At 41.4% G+C, this 23,708-nt stretch overlaps 1 protein-coding gene across 4 annotated transcripts in view; it reads right to left on the minus strand.

Moving 5' to 3' along the window:
* FHOD3 (formin homology 2 domain containing 3) overlaps positions 1–23,708 on the minus strand; it is a 386,715-nt gene that overhangs the window by 333,902 nt on the left and 29,105 nt on the right. For all 4 annotated transcript variants that reach the window (XM_086468856.1, XM_086468855.1, XM_086468854.1 and 1 more), the window contains exon 3: positions 1,829–1,893. In XM_086468856.1, the coding sequence (XP_086324982.1) occupies positions 1,829–1,893 (65 nt within the window). The remainder of the gene's footprint in view (positions 1–1,828; positions 1,894–23,708) is intronic.

A 23,708-nucleotide genomic window follows, 5' to 3' on the forward strand; every position in this document is an offset into this window, starting at 1 on the left:
CCAGGCACAGGTCACTAAACAAGGCCAGTAACAAGAACCACAAAGTGTCCCTGACTCTTTCAAACTATTCCAGACTGAAAAATAAGACACATTTGGTATTTAGAAATGAAAAAGAAAAGAAGTGAGAAGAAACTACATTACCTCAAGCTATGGGCTGAAAGAAAAACTTACCCTAAAAGTCTAAACTTCAGCAGGGGGGGTTGGAAACTAGAACCAGGTCTTGCATTGGCTTTTCTGCCTATAACGAACCAAGCCAAAAGCCCATATCCAAACACACCTCTGCTCTACGAGTCTGAAATCTGGACTCAAGTCTTGCTGCCTGGCCTCCTCTCTGCTCACCACTGAAAGCGTCACCAGAGAGTAACAGCACCTGACAAAGGAACGCACTTTCATACAGGAACAATTAAACTACATGCTCAGTAATATGCCCAACTGCCTCCAGTGAGCTTGAATGCAAACAGATAACAACAAAGCAACCACAATTGGAAGCTCAGAATCTGCTGTGCTCTCATTCCTCGATGGCTGCACTCTGGACAAAAATTTTTTACAAGAAAATTGTTCTTATAAAACCTCAATCCAGGAAACACATGAAATCTTGTCTTGCTGCACTGGTCTGTTTTGCCAAATATATTCCCAGACCTAACAAGAACAAGCTTCTCCAAGCTGTTCTTAATTTCATTCCCATTTATAAAATGAGCCTAGACTTTGCAGCATCTCTGTTTCTCCTCTAATACTTAATGTGTAGGCTTGCTCTCCTGTACTTCCTCAAGTCAAGGGCAGTAGAGTAGAATCTGTTCCTGCATGAGGCAGCCTAGAGATCGCTCTCAATGGGAGGTATTCGAGGAATTCTGTAGGTTGCTTATGCTCAGTTCAAATTCCCAGAAAGGCCATTTCATAACACGTCCTGGGGGCAGAGGAAAGAAGTTTAGTTGTATGTAAGGCCTGAATCCTCCGACAGCACTAGCACTGTGGAAATAATACAAAACTTTGACTTTCTCCTGCTCTTTTTAAGGAAACTATCGGTATTTCAATGCTTCATCTATGATCTCCTGAAGCAAGACTAACAACAAACTAAACATATTAGGACACTGAATCTACTATAGAGAAGTTGAAAACAAAACAGGCAACTGTGGCACATACATATAGGATTATTTTTTTTAAACCAGCCACCCATAACTACTATCATAATATCACCAAAACATGAGCATTAGGTTTGCCACTAACATTGAATAAAACAGTCTGGTCTGCAGAATGCTGGAGAACATATCAACACCATCACAGCACATCAGCCTCCATTTATGCAACCTTAAAGCTCTTATGACACATACATTATGACTTTCATTAGACTTTTCCTCATGACAGCACTGTTTTAACCAGCTTTTTGTAAGACATTGACACTGTGATAAAGACAAATATGCAGCCAAGATCTTCAAGATGTGAAGTAATAAACATTATATGCTACTAAAATGCAGTAGTTAGCTGTCAGCCAACAATTCTTCAGATTCCCTTTCCAATTCAGAACACAGTCTTCTTCAGGCACACACAAAGGCTGTGGCAAGACAGATAATCCAAGATTCTCCAAAGCACCCCCAATCATCACAGTTCACTGTCAAATGCTGTACTTCCCTGGGTATTTAACGTACTTTAAGGTTAATGTAACTAGTACAACCTAATTTTAGCATGCAACAAACAGAACAAAGAAATCGATTTACTGGCCATTATCCTTAACTTGGAACATACCAAGTCTGATTCCTACTTCCCAGATTTGCTTCTTGGAAATCAATTCTGTTTATTTGTTCTCTTTCAGGCACGATGGATTTTCACTTACCAATGCAGGCATGGACTCTCACTGACAGCTGGGTCCTCAGAATTATACTGTGCTTCTTGCCCCTCCTAAAAAGAGGAGAGAAGAAAAATACATAATGGTGTAGGGAAGAGGTAGAGGAGTTGGGAATGAAGGAGTAAAGCTGAGCCTAGGAAAAAAGGGTGGGGAGTGAGAGAAGGTATTGAGTTATATATTTCTTACTTATCATCCAACATCACTGGCAATAAAATAATTTTCTATATTCAACCCTGGTTTGCCTACAACAGTATTTCTTATGTTATCTCCCCGTCTCTATTGGAATCAATGAGATTTTTTAATCTTATTTTCCCTCCTTTCTGCTGAGGATAGAGCGCAAGAGCGGCTGGGTGGGCAACTGACAGGTGGCCAAGGTCAACCCACCACAATGACTCTCTAGAAATGCATATTTGAGAAGTATCAAATGATGACGACTGCCTATTTTAATTTTCACAGAAATATTTTAAAGCTCGGTATAGTTAAGCATTAAAAGAAAATGCAAGGTCAAATAAAAGGTTGCTTATACTTTCACAAATCCGCTCATATCCCCTAATCGGTCTTTAAAGTTCAAAGGTAGATGTGTTTTTCATGCAGAGGCAAAACTGAGTCCTCCTTTGCTCTGGCTCTCAGTTCCACCTTGGTCTTAAATGGAATGACTCTTCTCTTAATTAGCTGCTACATTCCTCATTTTTCAGACAAATTAGTATTAGCTGCAACTCTTCAACCTGGACAAGAGCACTGTTCTTGATTTCTAGGTGCTACATCTGCAAACTGGCACCAGGACACTGCCAGCACCTTGCCTCTGCATCCAAACCTGCTCGCCTGATGGAAGGTGGGAGGTTAAGGAAGGCCAAATGTCTCTTCCATTTGTACAGCAGAATATTCTCCCTCTTTTCTCTGAAACTTAAGATGCACTTCCTGGACAAGCAGCTCTAGGTGGCCCTGCTTGAGCAGGGAGGGTGGACCAGATGACCTCTAGAGGTCCCTTCCAACCTCAGCCAGTCTGTGACACTGTGAATTTATTGTGGGAAAACATGCAAGAAGCAAAACTATTTTTAGAATAAACTCAGATGCAGCTTCGTTTGTCATGCGAACCCTAGACCCACTTCTATATACAAGTTAGAGGCAAATTCAAAACCAGCACAACCTTTCTCCATTACACACTTTATGACTCTGCCGAGAAATTTCAGAGCCAAACCCAGCAGGATTTTCCACTGGCTGCAACTTAATCAGAACAAACCCACTATTGTCCAGGTAACAACAAAGGTTCTTCCCTACCTTATTGTTTTCCTGCCCACAGTTGTTCTGAGGAAGAAAAATATTTTTCATTACTATCAACAAAAAAAAATACGCTTTATATCATCTCCCTGAAAAACTTGAAGGGGAAGGCAATGAAGTAGTGACCGGTATTTTCATAAAAATATTGCTCCCGGAAGAACATACAAAAAAAAGCACATTAAGAAACTGAAAAATGTGGTTAACATGGAGCTATGTACCTGCTGACAGAGTACTTAGTTCCAGTTTCAGAACAACACCCTTTCTCTATAGATTAAAAAAAAAAAACCAAACCAAAATAATAATATTAAAAATTGCTCTTTAATGAGTCTGCTTGAACATCATCAGGACAAAGTGGGAAAAGTGTGAATCTTCTCTTAATACTCTTGAAGCGCCAAGCAGCAACATGCTCTTCCCCTGTCTACGTTTAGCCCGTATCCGGGGCTAAACTACAACAGTTGCTCTATCACTCAACTACCCCTCACCAGCCAGGAAGGGGAGTTGGGAAAAGGAGAGAAGACCCAAGTGTTGAAGCAAAAACAGATTTAATGAAAGAGGACTAACACCACCAAAGGCAGAACAAAGTTATACTCAGCTAAATGAATATGCAAGTCACAATCAACAGGAGAGACATTCTCAGGAGCAGGAGGAACCTCACAGGAGCTCCCCTTCCTCAGCAAACCTTCCCCTTTATAATGATCGTGACATGATGGGCTGGGCTACCCCTGTAGCTCACTCAGGTCAGCTGCCCTGGCTGACTGGAAACTGCTAACGGCCTGCCTGGGCTGGGATTCTGTCCCAGCCACACCAGGACATCTCCCCACAAGAGCTGCCTGCAGTCTGGATTTTAAAGTTTCCTGGAGCAGTCCCAGGTTTAGGACTGATTCTCTGCCCACCTAAATTCCCTCCTGCCATTGTGGCTGGACGCAGCCTTTGCTGGCACTCATGTCCTGCAGATTTTCAACAGGTGCCCCTTCCCACAGGGGTGCCAGGACTCCTCTGGAATATTTAATTTGTAAAGGTAGAGAGGAATCTTTGACAGGGTACTAAATTTAAAACACAAATACTAGCACCGCTCATTGATGTATCACTTCACTTACACAAGAGTTGTTATATTCTTACTAGGGTACACTTTGAATAATAAAAGATTTCTAAACCTCTCCCCCTCCATTAAGGACAAAAGGAAGAGATCTCTCCTGTGGAAATAAAAGAGGAACAGCTGATGGATTAGGGCTTCCATCTGGGACAAAGAAGGAGCCATTTTCAGCTTCCCTCTTGCCACATCAAAAGTCAGACCTCAGCTACTCCGATGGTGTCAGCTTAGTTTCTCCTACACCTTGCAGCCCCCATTTGCAAAACTGGGACCACGGCAGCTGCCCGTCTCCTGCTGCTGTCAGGACTCAGGTCTTGTTAAACCCTTACACGCTGCTGTTATTTAAGCACCGTACAGTCTTCACAGGTCTACACAAGTGATTTTAAAGGATGTATACATGAAAAAAAATAGTAGGTGTGAGGACAGCTGTTTATTGGTTTTTTTTTCAGAAGATAATGTACAGTAAAATATTTTAAGTAGCGGTAAATGTTATCTTTCTCTCTGCAAATATTTCACCAGAAGATCATGTTTTCGAAAATAAGGAGATGAAATGTAGCAACAAAGGCTTCTAGTTAAATAGGTCTCCAAAAGCAAATTTGCTTTTTTTTCCCCCCCACTCCTAAAAATTGGTTGTTGACTTACAGGGAGGAGTTTCAAGTAGAAGAAAGCAAAATGTATTTGCTACTGAAAGGAAGGCACAGCTGCTCTGCCTGCTGCAGCCTCTCAGGTGGCTGCCCGTGGGCGGAGGGAGCAAACAGCGACTGATGACCAGCCACCATTTCGGCACAGGGGGAGCATAGAGGCACTTCTACTCAGACCTTCACTGAGCAAGGAAAGCCAGCAGATTCGGCCTTGGTTTTGCAAGCCCTACCAACCTGCCTCATCGATGGGTATACCTTCTACTCGACGGTCTTCATATTATTTCTCTTCTCTGACCATTTCATGACCATATTTTTTGCTCCTCTGAGACTATGGTACAGGGGGGAAGAAGAGGGAGGGCTTAAAACTTTCAGATAAGCATCAGCTAGATAACCTTGGTAGCACTGGAACAGCAGGAGCAGCAACATAGCATAACGGTATAGAAGAGTCAGTGCATGTCTGACTTAAAGCCAGTGCATGGCCGAGCTGACTAGGAAAGACTAAAACCATACTGCAGACTGAGCTGTGCAAAGCTGCCTGCGAAAACCTGTCAACAGCCATAGAACAGGGAGCAGGAGGAGATGGGTATCCATCTTCAGATCTTGCTGTAAGGCTGACAACTAAACAGACACACAGAAAAACAACAACAGAGTCTTCTATGTCATTATGTAGTACCTGCACATAAGGTGTTTTCTGCGGGAGCACTTGTAACCTCTTTAGTCCGAGATCCATATGCTTATTCCAAGAAAGGAAAAGAAAAATGAAAATGAGGACCAGAGCACTATGGAACAGGGGTTGCTATCAAAAAAGCAAAGACTAGAAAAAAGATCAAGAAGCCCCAAGTACTTTGAATTACAGGCACCCCAGAAAGATGCCCAGCCAAGAATCCAGTAAGCCGCTAACTAGGTCAAGAAGCCTATTTCATGGGCCCTTTTAGGTTACTTTTTGCAGCTTTTTTACCCCACCTGGCTTGCTTGGTTCTTTGTTTTTCTTTTGGGAGGGCAGGGTCATGAGCATCCAGAACTCTTGAGCAATTTTGCCAAGACAACCTTGCCCTTTACAATACCCCCTGACCTCCCCAACACCTGATTCGGTACAGGAAACTGCTTCTCTTGACCTCCCTTCCTTGATGTACTTGTTTGCCAAGCCTCACCCTGGGCAGTCTTATCTACCAGGGCACACAACAGAGGCAAAAATGATTATGAGGTGTTGTGACCCTTCATAGACGCTCCTCATTCCTCATGTCACTGAAAAATGAAAAATGTCACTCTGGAAATGGGAAATAACTTTCCTAAATTCTTTGGGTTAGATGTTCTCTTCCATGACACTCTGCAACTACCAAGCAGCGGTTGGTCCTTCCAGTTACTAGGCATGCAGCATGCAATCAACAGAACAGCTAACCATTTCATCTCATCTCATTTCAAGGATTCAAAGCTGCTGGAAATCCAAAGCACCCATCCTCAAAAGCAACATCTCCCACTAAGGCCCCAAGACAGCTGTGCAGTTAAATTTCTCCTTCTATAACACAGCCTCAGATACACGAGTAAGTCCACTGACCTTGCCAGAACTACTCATAGGCTCTTCCTAAACTTCAAGACATGTTTTTCTGAGCAAGGAAAAATGACCTATTTCAAATGCAGGTAAGTGTGTAGCACCTTCATTTCCTGATCCATAATTCATTTTACTATTGATGCCTAAAAGCTTAGTAAAGAAAAAAGGAGGAGGAGGCAACCAGTTTACCCAATAGATACATTTCAAAAAAATAAAGTAAAAAAACCCACAACGACTACTCAGAAAAAAACCCCACAGCACCATTATAAGGCTTGTTGAGATTCAGGCCTATTATAATCTAATACGGTTTTCCCCTCTTTTCTAAAAATCTAATACATGATGTTTCTCAATATAAACAATACCTTTTTTTCAATACCTCACCTCCCCATCAAGAGCCCTGAAAATTTAGAGCAAGTTCCCTTCTACAAGTTTTGTTCTACAGTATTGTCCCAACTATATACCTCATAACACAGAAAATTCTCACACACACAAACATTAATTTTTATTATTTTCTCCCATTGGTCACATTGCCAACTTCTCCAGTCTACCAAAATCAATAGGATTCAAATCCCAGAATTTACAAAGATGAAAACTCACTACAGAGGCATTTAGTGGGGTTTAAACATACTAGGTTTCCCACACAGCAGCTAATTACAGTAAGACCAGTAACATGTAAAACAACAAAAATCATGCAATTCCCTGCTGAATGCTTTTGACTATCACACAGCATGAGTGACGTTTTTGCAAACGGAAGATCGGCTCTGAAAACTCTTACATTCACAATTCCACACACATCAATTTAGCGGTAAGCTTTTTACAATAATAAATGCCAAAAAAAGGGGTAACTTTAAATCCATCCATGATTTCATAGCTTCTTGAACTACTGGCCAAACAGCATCAACACACTTGCCTGTGGGCGAGTTTTTACTGATACCTGGGGCGTGGAGAGGGGGTGCTGTGGGACAGACAGGGCACCTGCGTTAAAACTAAAAAAAGGTTCAAAGATACACTACGGAAAATTATGTCAATCAAACAGTCTTCAATTATTAAAAACAAAACCTAGGCTGTTACAAAGCCTGTAATCTGCTCTCAACTAAGGCTTGTAGTTTCCTTGGTATGACTTTTTAAAAAATAATATATGTTCTAGTGCGACTGGCTAGCATTTATTAAAAAATGCCAAGGAGTATTTAACAGAGTTCATTTAATAGCTGCAATTTAGCAGCAGTAGAGTAGGTAAATTTCATGTACTGTGCTGACATCACGTTCTGTTGACATCTATGTTGATATCAGAATCATTATTGCTACTAGATTAACTTCTAGTCTTTGGCATTATCAAGATACAGAATGTTTTCTACATTCAGCTTCTCTAACAAGTCAACGTAAATAAACACATGGCAACAGCTCACTGAGTGCCTGTCTTCTGGAATATAAATGCTTTATTTTGTCAGTGTTTATGTACTATATTACAAATAGTTTCACTCAATTATACATCTCCAAGATTTAATTTATATGACATTTTGAAAATAGTACATAGATTGGCTATCTTAAATAGTTTTTTGTTCCAAAGTAAAGCCTATGCTTGAGCCTAGAAATTCCTTGACCAGAAGTGAACTACTGAGAATACTGCATTACAGAGAAAAAACAAAAGAAGGAAAAAAAGAAAAAAAAAGAAACCAACCCACCAACCCCTCCCCACCCCCCAATTTTCCTCTTAATGTTTCAAAGACAGTTTGAAAGGAATTTTTAAGGGAGTCTATTTAATTAGGACACAGACGTCCCTCCTCCTCAGATCTATACTAAAGAGTTGCCGGTGTCAAAAATGGGATTTTTATGTAAATATCCAATTACAATTCATCGTCATTATTAGCAAGGAAGACCAAGTCATTTCCCTGTCAAAGTTCATCTTTGTAAGACAGGCGAATGCATCAATTAACATACATTTACTATTTGAATGTTTTCTTTCTTTCCTGACAGACCTTTCTTTCAGGACAGGCAACCATTCAGACTTCCTAATATTTTGCTAAAGGCCTAGATATTTCAATTCAATAAATTTAGTTTCTTCTAAAACAATCTCATGCTTCTGAAAACACATTATTTTATCATATAAAACCAAAAATTACTTTTCAAGCTTTCTTAACAATTACTTAATACCTCAATAAAAGATTATTAGTTTCATAGCACAGCAGCAGATAAGCTGCAAGGGTTTTAATAACACTCTCCTGTAACATAATTGGCTGTCAAGCGAACTTACTATTCTTCATTACACTTGCTCAAAAAGAAAAAAGACCTCTGTAGCGCAGACACCTGACTCATCAAAAGGCATCACAAGCAGAAGCAAAGTCCGGCGCTCTTAGAAGCCACGATTTTAGTTCACGAACAACTTAGGGGCTTTCAGTCAATGTAGATAAAAGACGGTGTCTAAGCTCTACTCTTTGTTAGGGTCTGTACATTCTTCCATTTTAGAAATATTTAAACAATATAAGAAAACTTAACCCCATAACAGCAAATTTGGATCTGAATCTTCCGTGAAGTGCTACACACACACATACGGTTACACAGCAAATACGTGTCATCCCCCAACTCTGTGATCTATGATTTGGATTATACAACTAAACCAACCACACTGGTGTCCGGACTTTCTTTAAGAGTCATGCATCTTGTCAAGGTAATTTTGTTATGTTTTTAAAATAATCAAATAAAAAAACCCCAATAAACAAGCATGCTCTACCCTCACAGCAGTTTCAAACTAGCATATTCCCACGACCCTCATTTTACTCTCTTTCAAGCAAGGGTTTCATCCTTTAAGATTAGTGTTACTAGTCAGTTCTAGATAGGGATAATTTCAAGGATAATTCAGAGAAAAATCATTTGCTGTGCTATAAAGGACAATTACACCAAACCCCTGAAAACTGGAGCAGTTTGTCTGTGCATGTATGTGTTTTGGTTTTTAAACTAAGAGGTACCATTTCCTTCAGATCCCAGCCAAGCTTCTGGCAAGATAGTGGAAAACAAATTCTAAAAGTTTCAATTTGAACTGGCAACAGCAGTAAAGGGATTCTAAGTCTGGAGGTCCAGAGCACGGACCTCACTTTTCCCACTGCCCTGCTACACTGGGCTAACAGCACAGCTTATGCCCTTCCTCATCCTGCTTCAGAGGAGCACCGTAAGGAGCGATCGCCTCACAGTTGCAGCCTGCTTGTAGCTTATAAAACTCTACATAAAAACCTATGTGTTTGATGCAGGTTCACCACTTCAAATCAGGGAAAATAAAGGTGAAATCAGACACTGGCAAACAGTATAGGCACCTTGCATTTTTATCAGTTTCAACTGTTATTAGGCAGGAAGGTTTCCAACCCCCCAGCTTTCAAACCCCACCATAATCAGCCTTCCACACCATCATTAGGTTCAATATCATTAACTCACAGCAAGGCCAGCTCTGAACCAGGTGGCATCCAGTCAGCCAGGCATCCATTTACCTTGGCCTAAGCCTCTCTTGAAATAATCGGATAATATTTTCACCGTCCTTCACAACCATTAGCAAAGCAAACACAACAGGTTACTGAATCAAGCTAAACTAACACCATGGGCTCTTGACTATTTATTCCAAAGAGGGCATAGCCTGGATGAAAACTAACCTCAGCTTAGTAACATTGAAAAAGTTTTCAGGCTTAGACAGCATTTAAAGCCAACCTAAGTTGACAACTTACCCTATAACAATTCTGCATCTACTTCTGCCCCATGTGACAGCCTAGCCATTATGAAAACCTGTCTAACACAGATGCTGCCCTTCATGGAAAGCTTTCAAAGCACACATGCGTAACACGCGCTTCACATTTTGTTACAGCCTCTCAGAGCACTCAGGTTTCTTGGTTGATCATCAACCTTCTCCAATAATCACTTCCATGTCTTTCCAAGAGGAGCAGCTTAATGAGAACAGCATGCAACAGCAATCCCTAAGCTCAAGAAGGAGCCACTGACTCCCACGAGAGAAGCCTTGTCAATAGCATGCCACCAGAAGCAAATGCATGGCAAGAGACATGCTCTAAAGTGCGTTATTTTTGCAAATGACTTTCACATTTTCATTCCGGCACACATGCATTTCCATCTTCACTTCACACACCTTTCAGGTAGTGGAAAGTGTTTCTGCAGTGGGGTATTGCCTCACAGTCCACTGCTTCATAGTTTAAGGTACTCCACATCAGCAGTGGAAAACAAACCATTCCTTGTTGAATTCACAAGAAGTGAAATTTTTGCCAGATTTCAAGCACTCGAGTCTATCGGGTTTTCCCTGGAAAGGATCTGCCAGCCAGCACACACACAATAAGGAAAGTGTTTCTTAACATACTATTAATCAGACAGCACAAATCCTAGGCTTTGATTTCAAAGCTGTCAAGATACAGTTTGACTGCAGTTTCAATATGATATGCTTCTCCATTCAACTGCAGATTCAAGAGATGCAAAAAAAAAATTCTGACAAAAAAAGTTGTATAAAAGCCAAGTCTTTTGAGAGAGCACTAGAGCACACACGTGAATAGAGAGAGGAATTAAGAATCTCTGAAGTCATCTGAAAATCTTATCCAAATAAATAAGTTTTTTTGAAGCTCTTCACAGATAATCATCCAACAATCCAACTGTCATGTTCAAGCTCATGTTATTCTCATTGAATAATGGAATCAAAGGAGTTCAGGAAATAAAATACATTTTTTTTTTTTTTTAAAAAAAAGTCTTTTAAATGCTAAGATTCACCTCCAATACACTTCAAATGGATGACAGCACTAGTAACCTTTCCAGTACATGACAGGCAGTTGGAGGCAAACACTCAGATTCATCCTCAAATGAAGTCAGTGGGCTTTCCTTTCTTACCTCAGTTTTTCCATCTAAAAACTTAGCATGAAGTCAGAATGTGTCTGCATCCTGCTCTTGCAATACACTTCCAAGTCATCTAAGTATTTAACATAGTGGTTTTATTCCAAGCATTCCTGGACCATAACACATTTACTAAAGTAACAATCATTTGACAAGAGTAGATAAAAATAAGTAAACAGAGACTATTTAGATGCCTGCTCACTCTTCATTAAAAATAAAAATAATTATAACTCGATTATTCCAGGTAGAAATACTCCCAATGGCACATTCCCTAAACAAAAACTGGGCAGGCAAAATCTTGCAGTTTATTAGTGTAAGTAACATTATGCAAAGGAACAAAGTATGCTGAGACTTGTACATGTTTTTTCCCTGCAGATTATTCCAGTATTACGTTTTGTGTTTGCCAACATGAATTTAACAACTAACTGTCTCATTCCCTACTAAAAACCTATATACCACAGAGAAAGTTACACGTGAATGCCACCGAGAGGACGAGCGCCCTGGCTGACACACTCTTCCCCGTGTAACTGCAAACAAGGACTACATACACTGTCACTACGCGGTGCTGGGTTTTTACAGCCATCTACTCTTCCCAAGCGCAACATTTACTGGGCAAGGTTTTCATCTTTCTTTTTTCTTCCTTTTTTGAAATGGAAACGAAATAGGATGGAAGGAGAACAGGGAAGAAAATGAGAAACTCAAAAGGGTCGAGTGAAACATTCAAGGGATTTGCCAAGTATGCGTTACAAGCCACATCAAGAGTGCCTAATTATTTATTACTAATGTATCCTGAGTATATGTCGGTAAAGGTCTGGGTGGAGTCTTCTGTGCACCTCACCACAAGGCAATGATTTTTGCCAGAAGACAATGAATCACTTTCACACACTGTGAAATGTAGAAAGTTAAAATGGGGAACATTTGTTCCATTTGCCCTTTTTAGTAGTTTCTGTGCAAGCAAACCTCAGAAGCTGGAAAACGAGAATCGCCACCCCCTTCCTCTACTTCCTGAATCATCATGATGGTTATTTCTCAGTTGTTAATGGCTCAACTTCCACACATTAAAACAGTAACCTTCTAATAGCCCCTAAAATATTTGAGGGCTGACTACTGCTTCTGCAGTCAGCAAGTGACCATTTTTCAAGAACTGTCCTTGTTCATGAATAAAGCTGTGTCCCTTCCCACTCCAAAAGCTCAACCCATATATAATTGTTTTCAGCAGGAAGCTTATCCTGTCATTTTGTGAAACACTGAGAGCATGATGATTTAAATTTCCATCTTATATTTTTGCAGTAAGAAAACACAAACTTCATGAGTTGGCAAATGGTGAAGACATTTGCATTAGAAGTGCCATTTTAACAATAATATTACTTCTGGGTGAAACACAAAAACTGGAAGGCTCGTTTCCTCACTTCTTGTCAACTTTGCATCACTTTCTTCTGCACAGATGACACACCACCTAACCAATGCTTTCCAATTCTTCAGTTACATATTTCCCACCGCTGTCAGTAGCTCTCAAACTCTGGCTGCACATTCCCCCCAGCTATCTTTACACAGGGTAATTTCTGGTTGTGTAGTTTTGCTATCACCTGCACTTTGAAGCTCATGTTACATCGGGACTTTAATCTAAAACCTCTTGCCTTGAAACATGCCTTGAAATATCAGGATTTTGAGAAAAAAAAAAAAAATCAGAACTGAGAACCTACAGGACAAGGGCAAGGAAGAAAGTAAAACAAATTATTCTCCCTCAGTTGGGTTACTTGATGCTTCCACCTCTTCAGGCAAAGGGTCCCTCTGGTGCTCCCAACCACATTGTGGGACTCACAGCTTTGGTCCCAGGAGAACAAAGTGTCAGCCCAATTTCATTAGAAGTTCCATAGTTGCAGAGCTGAAGCAAATGGCACCTGCACATCTCACCAAGGACCCTGCTACCTGACCTAACTTCGACTTACAGCACCAAAAGAGAGCTCTGATTTTTCATAATTAAATAAGTAAAAAACTGAGTTTGTAAAAAAGGGTTTTAATAAATCTTCCTAAACTTTTCCCTTCTACTAGAAATCTAATACCTTAAAGAAAAAAACCCTATCTTTTATGATTTTCCAATTTAATTCATGATACTAAAAAGATAACAACCTAAAGAAGAGATTACCCCAAGTGACACAGAACACATTTCAAAGCAATGTCCTCCTGGCTTAATTGGCCAATTACGCTCTTTCTGAGGATGTGATCAGTTTACCCAGACTCACTAAGCGGCAAGAACTGTTTTCAAACTGTCCTGCTTTGCAGTAGAACATGCATGTGTGTATGTAACTACATAAAAATAAATTCTGCTTTGTGCTGATTAACATACTTCTTTGGTCTCTTTCTGCATTTTGGAAGTTTTCCATTAGCATTGTATTTGGCAAGGGCTCCTTCATAACTTAACATACAAGTTCTCAAATATAACACACTGCCCTCAGGCCATTTATTTCTCCATATTAATCCCATTTAGGAAATGGGTTTTGCATTTATTGCTGGGACATCAATGCCTTTGCCAGCAAGCACAATTACTGAGCAGTAAACGTGAAATAAATTACTATTTTGCTGTACTACTGTGGTCGTAACCCTGGCAGAAGTCACTAGTTTTCACGGGTTCGTTACCGGAGATCCCGGGCTACTCACAGATTTGCAGTGGTTTAAGCTGTTAGTTCACAACTGGAGGTTAAACTGGAGACACTTATTTTTATCAGAAGCAGATTATTACCTTAGTCAGTGGTAAAACAAACAAATATACACACACACCAAGCGCATAGACGGATGAATTCCCGTGGGATAAACAGAGTGTGAGCTTGCTGACACAAACACACTTTGCGTTTACCACGGGGTAGGAGCACGCACAGGAATAGTTGCTGTGGAAGAGGAAGTGTAGCAAGTTCACAGCTTTTACTAATTACCCAACACAAACTGACTCGGCTGCCCACACGCTCCAGGCAATTCCGCTGCAACACTACACCCGTTTGCAGCCTGCACCGGCAGACGGGGGGTGCGCACGGTGCTGTTGTTGTTCCAGGTTTGGATCCTCACATGGATGGTTTTACTCGCAACAGGAGTCGAGTTCAGAGCAGTCCTACAGCACTTTCTGGCAGCCCTACCTGAAGCCCTGCAGATGATCTGTTTATGGAGAGAGGAAGGGATTTCCTCCTCACAAATTGAAGAGAAACACGTTTCCAGCCTCAAGAGCTGCTCACTTAGCTTATAACCTCATCATTGATGAGGAGGGCAGAGTGCAAATGCAGCTATTAAGGAGCTTCAATGTCAATAAAATAAAATGTTTTTAAATAAAACATCTGGGCATCAGCTGTTTCTAGATGCTGTTTTTATTTACTCTCCACTCTAAAATATTGGACTCCTCAGCTATTTTCACATGTAAACCTGAATGCCAAAAGGTCATCCTAGGAAAAAAATATAAGAATTATTCACACACTTTATGGTTTGGCACTGCATTTGGTATGCAACGGGCTGTGAGAGAGCTAAGCACAAAGTACTTTTGCAATGGAAATAATTTTTGAAGAAAAGCACTCTTACTGCATTAATTTGCTAGCGGTAATCACTAAAATTCAAAAATAGCAAATCTTCAAATGCTTCCACAGATACCTTGGTACAAATGTGGATTTTTCTGTCGACAAGAGACCTGTGAGTAAACACAGGGGCAAACTAGGGGAGAAGGACATGCACCTGTTTTGGTGTTGACAACCACAAGCTACAAAATCATGAGTCAAGCTCTCAAAAAAAGAAAAACTAAAAAAAAAAAAAAACAACCTGAAAAACACACTCACCAAAAAACACCCAAAAAAACCCCCACAGGACAAAACCAGACTGCAGAACGTTGTAGTGCTTGGGATTCGAGGTGCTGTCCCACACCGCAAAAGCCTGTGTGAGCTTTTGACACAACTCCCAGATGCACGGGGTAAGATGACTGGGTCCCTCCATGTTTCACAAGCGTCAACTCCAGGAGCTGCCCGCGACCCGCCCCTGGCAGGTCTACCGATCCCAGGCTCCTGCCCCCCCAAAACCAAAACTGTGCAGATGGGGAAGAGCTCGTGAAGCAATGACCTGCCTCCTCATCCAAGCTGGGAAAGGCTCCACTATCGATGCTGGCGCCTTCTCAGCTGGAAGGAGCCTGGCACAGCTTGGAAGACTGGGGGCACAGGAAGAAGAGAAAACCACCTCTGCTTTCCTTTGAAGGACACGTCAGCACATCAGTGAAGTAAGACTACACAGCATCACTGTTTTTGTAGAGCACTTGCCTGAAGGTTCTCCATCCAGACTGGAATGGAGTTGTAAGGTGCACTGTCTGCACCCCCATTTGACATCCCCAGGCTTCAAATACAGATACCTGTGATCTCTGTAGCTTCTGTGCTTACTGCCGCCCTCCAGCTCCCTCCTGGCCTGCCCAACGAAGCAGATGACCATAGGTGCTTCTCACATGCATCTTGCATTTTGTGTCTTTTGATGTGAGCTTGCAGTCTCTGACCTAGATGTATGCAGAAGAGATTTACTTCCACACCATCAGGTCTGCTTTAAAGCTGAGAGAACGTGAGAAAACAAGTCTCAGTCTGCAGTAAAATTTATTCAAGTTTGCTATTATTTATTCAGATGCTTCCTTTGTAAATACATTTTACATTCACACAGCAGTATTCATCTTTAACTATGAAAGCAGCAGAATTTTACTACTAGTAGGAAAGCTTAATTTGGCAACCATCTTCTTTGCAAGGTATCTTGTCAGCAAGATCGACTGACAAGAAATCCTTATCTCATGACTGGTCAATAATTTGTGTGGTGGAACATTCAATTGTTAATTGCCTCCATCCTACTTCCAGGGCACATCCTTCAAAGTCACATGTCTCATTTGTCAGGCTCTACGAAATACATGCACATTTGCTTAACTATTCTTGATTACATCCTCTGGAAGCACAAATGCTCAGAGATGCCTTGCCTATTGTTCTGTGGCAGGGAAAGTGTATGGGATCTGTTATTTTATTTCATTTTGCTGCCAAGGAATATTACAAGACAACGATCAAAATTAATTTCTACAGTTCTACCTAAAAATAAATTTCAACATTATATCTAATATTTTTTTCTTTTATAAACAAAGACATTTTATTAGGATTAAAAATTAAGATGTTAAAAAGCTGCATAAAGTGCTGAAAACATGGGTAGTAACACGTATCGTCCTGAAACTTTGAGGGGGAGGGAATTAAAAAAGCACCAACTTAGCCATCCAGAAAACCAACGTGTTTCATTAGAAATGCGAAAACTTAATCTTTATGGCCATTTATTTTGCAACAGTAAAGTTTTAGCTAATCATTCACTTCAAAACTTCGTTCAACTTCTTAATCTGATGCATTACAGACTGGAATACTGCTACCCTGTAGAAAGTCTTGTATCTTCCAAAATCTCAGCTATACAACAGCCTGAATATACCTGGACTCTAACCAAAGAGCATGAGAAACAGCAGGAGGGTCCCATTTAGGGAAATCCTTGAACACACCAGGGCTAAGAGAGCTGAGATCAAAAGCAGCATCATTTGAGTCACTCTGTCACTCAGCCCCACACAGCATCACGTACCTCTGCAGTTCTGAGTCTCTCTGGTCCGTGCGCCGGGGCAAGTACAGATGATGATAACTGATATATAAAGAGCACCTTAAGCCAAACGTGAGAAAGGCTTCCACACCCCACCTGCTCTAAGTGTGCACTGGCTTCCTAAACTAATTCAGTCTTCTTGATAGAAAAAAGCTTGTCGTGATTGAGGTTTTTTGTTTACTTGGGTTTTTAGGTTTTACTTGGGCCTTTCAGTTTGGTGGGGTTTGGGTGGGTTTTTTAGTGGGCTTTTTTTTTTTGCTTTGTTGCATGTTTTTATCGTGACCATTCATTCATTTTTTTCAGATTCAGATTTGGTCAGAGTAATGACTAAATATCACAGAAATCAAAATATTCAGGTGGAATAACGCTTTTTTCAAAACACAAGTAAATCATTGCAGTAAGCAGTCATAGTCTCTACTGTTTGCAGCAACACCATGACAATCTCCCACAGGCGCTTCCCTTATTTTTCTTGCTGTTGGAACTGAGAAACATTATGGAAACAACACCGAGGCAAAACACAGAAAGAAAGTTATCATAAGTTGAGAGCATCTTCCAACGTAAACTAATACAAATATGCTCTGTTCAAACTAATACAAAATCAGCGTAGGATCTGCTAGTTTGCAGAACTGCTTCAAGAAATGAGCCACACAATTTTTATTAGACAAAAAAACAAATGAACCTTCAAATGCATCCCAAATTTCCTCATATAAAAAAGTGACCAAAAGTTTTCATTCTCACAATTGTGCTAATCACAAAGACTAACCAGGGAAGAAATACAGTACAGAAGCAGGAAAAGAATATTCAAGATCCCTGTCAGACTCCGTTGCCTTTGGCAGAGTCTGAATCGAGCCCAGGACAAACAGCAGCATCAAGAGGGAAAAAGTCTGGCATCCAACTTAAATGGGACTCACCCAGCCAAAATGACTTGGGACAGAGTGTCTAGAAGGACTGCAAAAACATTAGCATTATAGGGATTTGTCAGAAGTACTTTAAAACAATCTTTCTGCTGAACAGAAGCCTTGAGAAAGTATTCCCTGAGGAAATCTCCATTGCTTACAGCGTGCTGTCTGAAGAAACTTTCGTGTGCTGTGGTTTAGGACTTCATCACCTTGTGGGCTACCATTAGGGCCTGTTAAGACATGCCCATAAAAAGAACCTGGGCAATTATACGGTAATTTAAATACATAAACTTCTTGACAATTTTTTTTTCTTATTATTTATAAAATCACAAGTAAACAAAGGAAAAGAGCATTACCTGTCACGGACACCTTAACAAAACAGCCGGCCCTACCTCCACACTACTTCCTCACACAATTAAGCATCCACAAGGTGACTTGTGTTGGGAGCAAGAAAAACAAAACAAAACCAAATTTAAAAAAAACCAACAACCAAACAAACAACGAATACATGCCAGACTTGAAAAGCAGTTTTCCTACTCTGCTCTTATTGACCCTTTTCCTGGTCGTGACACCTTCTGCAGGGCCAGCCTCATCGCTTGGCCAGCTGTTCATCCTGACTGTGTCCCCCCCCCAAAAAAAAATCCAAATAGAACCAATCTGATTTTCCTGAATCCCACAGCTATTCCCAAAGGTGCAAATGGCAGCAGCAAGAGCTGTGAACAAAGGAAAACAGCCCCATCCCTGTCAATGTTTTTCTCTGAGTTAGCCCTACAGGCTATGAGGGCATGCATGTTGGGTTTTATCCTTCTCTAAACATTCTAATCTAAACAGATTCTGCTGGAGTGGATAGCAACCCTCAAAAGCCTCTTGACATCATATTCAGTAATGGAAGAGTATTCATTTGAAACTGCGCATGAGTACATGTGTTTCTTACACCTGTTATTTAGATACGTATCATAAACCTCCAGCCTAACTGCCACCATCCTCTTCTTTCCTCTTGAAGAAAAATCCTTCTCATTTTTCACTATGCTCACCTAATATTTCCAAGAGAAAACAGATACCTGCAGCCTCTCACATCAACAAAAATTTGTACGATTGTGTTTCTTGTGTGGTTTATTTATTCATTTATAGGTCTTCTTTCAGCAGTGTGTTTAAAAAATAAAATAAAATATCTCCATAGTTTTGCCTAGGCAAACAGGAACATTTGTCAAGAAGATGCTGAAAGCAGCCAGGTTGCAGGACAGTCTGGTCATTCTTAATAGGAGTTTCCACAGTTGAGGATCTAAAATTTTAAAAATGCCATGAATATCCAGCTACTAAATCCTTCATGCAGAGTTCAGCAAGCTCCAGTGACCCTGATGAGCACAGCAGCCTTCGCATGGCAGAAAGGCAGGTCCTGAGGTAGCCTAATCTCAGAAAATTAAAAGCTTTGAAGATTAAGAGCAGGACCTTCAAATGACCCAGAGAGAAAGACAGAGACTAAGCGGTTTCTGCGGCCAGTCCCTCCCAGACAGCGAGCTGCGGCTAAGTCTCCAACGCCTGCAGCCAGCAGCTCCAGCTTGGGAGCACTCCAGCTCAGTGCCTTGGTCTCTGCAGGAGCAAAAGATCAGCAAGGCCCAGAAATGGAGTTTAGTTTGCTAGAAACCTGGAATTGAGGGAGACATTACTGACTGCATTTGCTACTGTCTGTCTAAAATATTCTTTTTTTCCAGATAACATCACACAAGTCGCATTTACCCTGAAGTGACGTTACTAAGTCACACAGGGAAGCTATCACTCACATTTCTAAAGTTCTGCTTGTTCTCATTTATCTTCTTCCTATTCTCTTGCAAAACGTGAACAAAAATGGGATGCAGAAATCCAGCTGAATCCTCACCAGTACTGAAACACCAAGTTCATTGCATTTCACTGGTTAAATTCCTGCTTTACACCCTAAGGTGCCCCTTACCTTTTTCACAGCACCAGTTTCCAGAAATGTCAGATCCTTTCCAATGCAAGTCAGGTGTTCCCCTTTCTTCATTTTCTGCCTGCCCAGTACCTGCTTGTCCTCTAGCCCATTAATGCTAAATGCAAGGTTTTGTACTTCACTGACCAGCATCCCACTGCAGCAGAGCTGGGATTTCAGGGCTCCAACTGCAAGTTATTTGGTATGTGCATGTAGGACAGATGAAACCAAACACCCTCAACCTCACGACAATCGAGTTAAAGCACAAACCCTGCCCGGCAGGTTAAGCACAAGCCAGGATTATCCAAGGGAAGTATACTGCTTGTACCTGCAGGCACCCCAGAAGAGGGGCTGAGGGGAACATCCCCCCAGGCAATTGTCCCCTCTTCCCTTTGCACCAGGCCACATGGTCTTTTGTGCTCATCTGTGGTTCACTCGCTGATTTACTCCCCAACACCCCTCTCATTCACCCTTCCCTCCATTCTCACCCCTTCAGCCTTTTGCAACTACCACCGCCTTTATAATTTATTGTAAAGGTAAGAAAGGAGGGTCTGAAGGAAGACCACAGTGGGAAGACACCAAAGAAAGATGTAAGACATCAGACAGCTACAGTGGCAGCATCTAACATAGCCTGTCCTGGTGTCGCACCTAAGGCAGGCAGCTGAAACATGAAAACGCAGCACTTCCTATTTACCCACAAGTACCAGAGGGACAACTTCAGAGAGCAGGGCAAAGACCAGTGAAGGTGAGGTCTACATATATGACAACAGACACAATAGTTGTGCTCTTTCATTTTGCAAAAGCCACTTCAAAAGACAATTACAATAATAATTTGTAGCCCAAGCTTTTGTGATGAACCTTAATACACCCAGATTCATACTTCCCTATTCATCTCTGCAGAGGAATGAAGGACCTCCCGGCAGACATCACACCACCTGGCAGGACAAGCCACTTGAAGCAGCAATTACTCAGCTGACAATAAGATTGCGCAATTAAGAGGAGGCCTGTGCATACATGTAAACACACAAAACCATAATTTTTTAGCTCAAAACAACCCAGTTGACATACATGTCCAAGCAGAAGCATTAGTTCCACATGTTTTGGGGTTTTTCCTCAGGTAGCCACCACAGAGAAAGTTAGAATCGTGTTTCAGGAACAATTCGTATCACTGATTTTATGTGCCCAAAGGAAGCAGAAATTAAAACAAGGTGGAAGTTAGCTTGCCATTTCAAGTGCAAAGTCTGGCAGGAAAGGCACCAACCAATCTCTGGCTTGCCAAACTGCTCGGCAACGAAGTTAAAATTACCGTGGAGACATCAATGGAAGGGAAAGAAAATGCGACAAACTCATGCATACTGCTACAGAAAACTATCAGAAGAAAAACATTTTCCTTCCTCTTACTTGCTTTCAACTAATTATAAAGTTAGCTAGAAATAAGAACTTGCTGTTCTTTGCAGCAATTTTTATCACCTCTGCATAAAACTGAAGACTAGATCAAATTCTGTACTCAACGCTCCTGCTGCATAGGAAGGAAGGCTCCGTTCAGCTGTATTGGCTACTCTGTCTATCAAACAATTCCCTTCTCACTCATTTAATATCTAACAGAACAGTTTCTTTATCTTCCAATAGTTACAAAAACACGCCGAAAACTTGTATGTATGAACACACAAATGCACATGAATACCTGTAACATATTATTTAAAATTCTTCTCCACATAAAATAATCTTCAGAGGCACAGTTTAAATTTATAAGCAGCATTCATCGAACAAAGGCAACACAGCTATTACAAAAAGTAGAGAAACCAGTATAAGCAAAAGGGCTGCATCTCTTGGTGTTAACAAGCCCTGACCAATTCAGAACACAGCTAATTTATAATATATACATAAATAATAATATATACATAAATCCATGGGCCCTGATGGGATGCATCCGCGGGTGCTGAGGGAGCTGGCAGAAGTCATTGCTGGACCACTCTCCATCATCTTTGGTAAGTCGTGGGGAACAGGTGAGGTGCCTGAGGACTGGAGGAAAGCCAATGTCACTCCAGTCTTCAGAAATGGCAAGAAGGAGGACCTGGGTAACTACAGACCAGTCAGCCTCACCTCCATCCCTGGGAAAGTGATGGAACAACTTATTCTCGGTGCTGGCGTCACCAAGGGGAAGTCATGTTTGACCAACTTGATAGCCTTTTATGAAGACATAACCAGGTGGATAGATGATGGTAGTGCAGTGGATGTGGTTTATCTTGATATCAGTAAAGCATCTGACACCGTCTCCCACAGCATCCTCGCAGCTAAACTGAGGAAGTGTGGTCTAGATGATCGGGTAGTGAGGTGGATTGTGAATTGGTTGAATGAAAGAAGTCAGAGAGTTGTCGTCAATGGGACAGAATCTAGTTGGAGGCCTGTATCTAGTGGAGTCCCTCACGGGTCAGTACTGGGACCAGTACTACTCCATATATTCATCAATGACCTGGAGAGGGAACAGAGTGCACTGTCAGCAAGTTTGCTGATGACACAAAACTGGGAGGAGTGGCTGACCCACCAGAAAGCTGTGCTGCCATTCAGCGAGAACTGGACAGGCTGGAGAGCTGAGCGGGGAGAAATTTAATGCAATACAGCAAGGGCAAGTGTAGAGTCTTGCATTTGGGAAAGAACAACCCCACGTCCCAGTCTAGGTTGGGGACTGAGCTGTTAGAGAGTGGTGCAGGGGAAAGGGACCTGGAGGTCCTGGTGGACAGCAGGATGACCATGAGCCAGCAATGTGCCCTGGTGGCCAAGAAGGCCAATGGCATCCTGGGGTATATCAGAAGGGCTGTGGTCAGTAGGTCAAGAGAGGTTCTCCTCCCCCTCTACCTTGCCCTGGTGAGACCCCATCTGCAATAGTGTGTCTGGTTCTGGGCCACTCAGTTCAAGAAGGACAGGGAACTGCTGGAAAGAGTCCAGTGCAGAGCCACAAAGGTGATTAAGAGGGTGGAACATCTCCCTTATGACGAAAGGCTGAGGGAGCTGGGCCTCTTTAGCTTGGAGAAGAGGAGACTGAGGTGTGACCTCATTCATGTTCATAAATACATAAAGGGCGAGTGTCATGAGGATGGAGCCAGGCTCTTCTCGGTGATGTCCAATGATAGGACAAGGGACAACGGGTGCAAGCTGGAGCGTAGGAGGTTCTGCACTAACATAAGGAAAAACTTTTTCACTATGAGGGTGGCAGAGCCCTGGAACAGGCTGCCCAGAGAGGCTGTGGAGTCTCCTCCTCTGGAGACATTCAAAACCCGCCTGGACGTGTTCCTGTGTGACCTACTCTAGGTGGTCCTGATCTGGCAGGGGGGTTGGACTAGATGATCTTTCGAGGTCCCTTCCAACCCATAACATTCTGTGATTCTATAATTTCCTTCTGGCACAGCTACATTACTCATATGCATGAAGTCCAGGCCAAAACACACCCATAAAATTAATTACAGCTATCCAGTCTAATATAGTAACCAGGAAGGCAAAAATAGTTTTAGATTCTCTGTTCATTTTAGATCTTAAACAAGACAATCACCTAAAAGGCCCAGAAAAGTAATTCTTCTAAAAAGCAAATTTCATACGTGCATTCACACAGACGCACATTGATGCTAACTTTTGGGTTCACCCTCAGTTTTCATCAGAGATGGTTTATGGAAAGCTGTGCCATAGCAATCCATGTGTGCCAGCAGTAATTATAAAAAAAAAAAAAAAAAAAAAAAAAAAAAAGGGCAAGAGAGGAGAATATGAAAAAAAAACCACAACAAAACACATCCACATCCACCAGGCTGGCTAAATCAATTCCAGGAGTAAAAATTAAATCAATACAGGTCTTTTCTCCAAGAATATAAAAGGACTTAAATCTCAAGGCACAAAGAAATTGAGTTTAACACATAATCATCTAGACCGACTATTACAGTATAAGAAAGACCTCAGAGTTTTCAGAACCAACCACCCTCATTTATCAAGTTC

Source organism: Leptosomus discolor, chromosome 8 (genome assembly GCF_034619465.1).
Source record: "Leptosomus discolor isolate bLepDis1 chromosome 8, bLepDis1.hap2, whole genome shotgun sequence".
NCBI classification, from domain to species: Eukaryota; Metazoa; Chordata; class Aves; order Leptosomiformes; family Leptosomidae; genus Leptosomus; species Leptosomus discolor.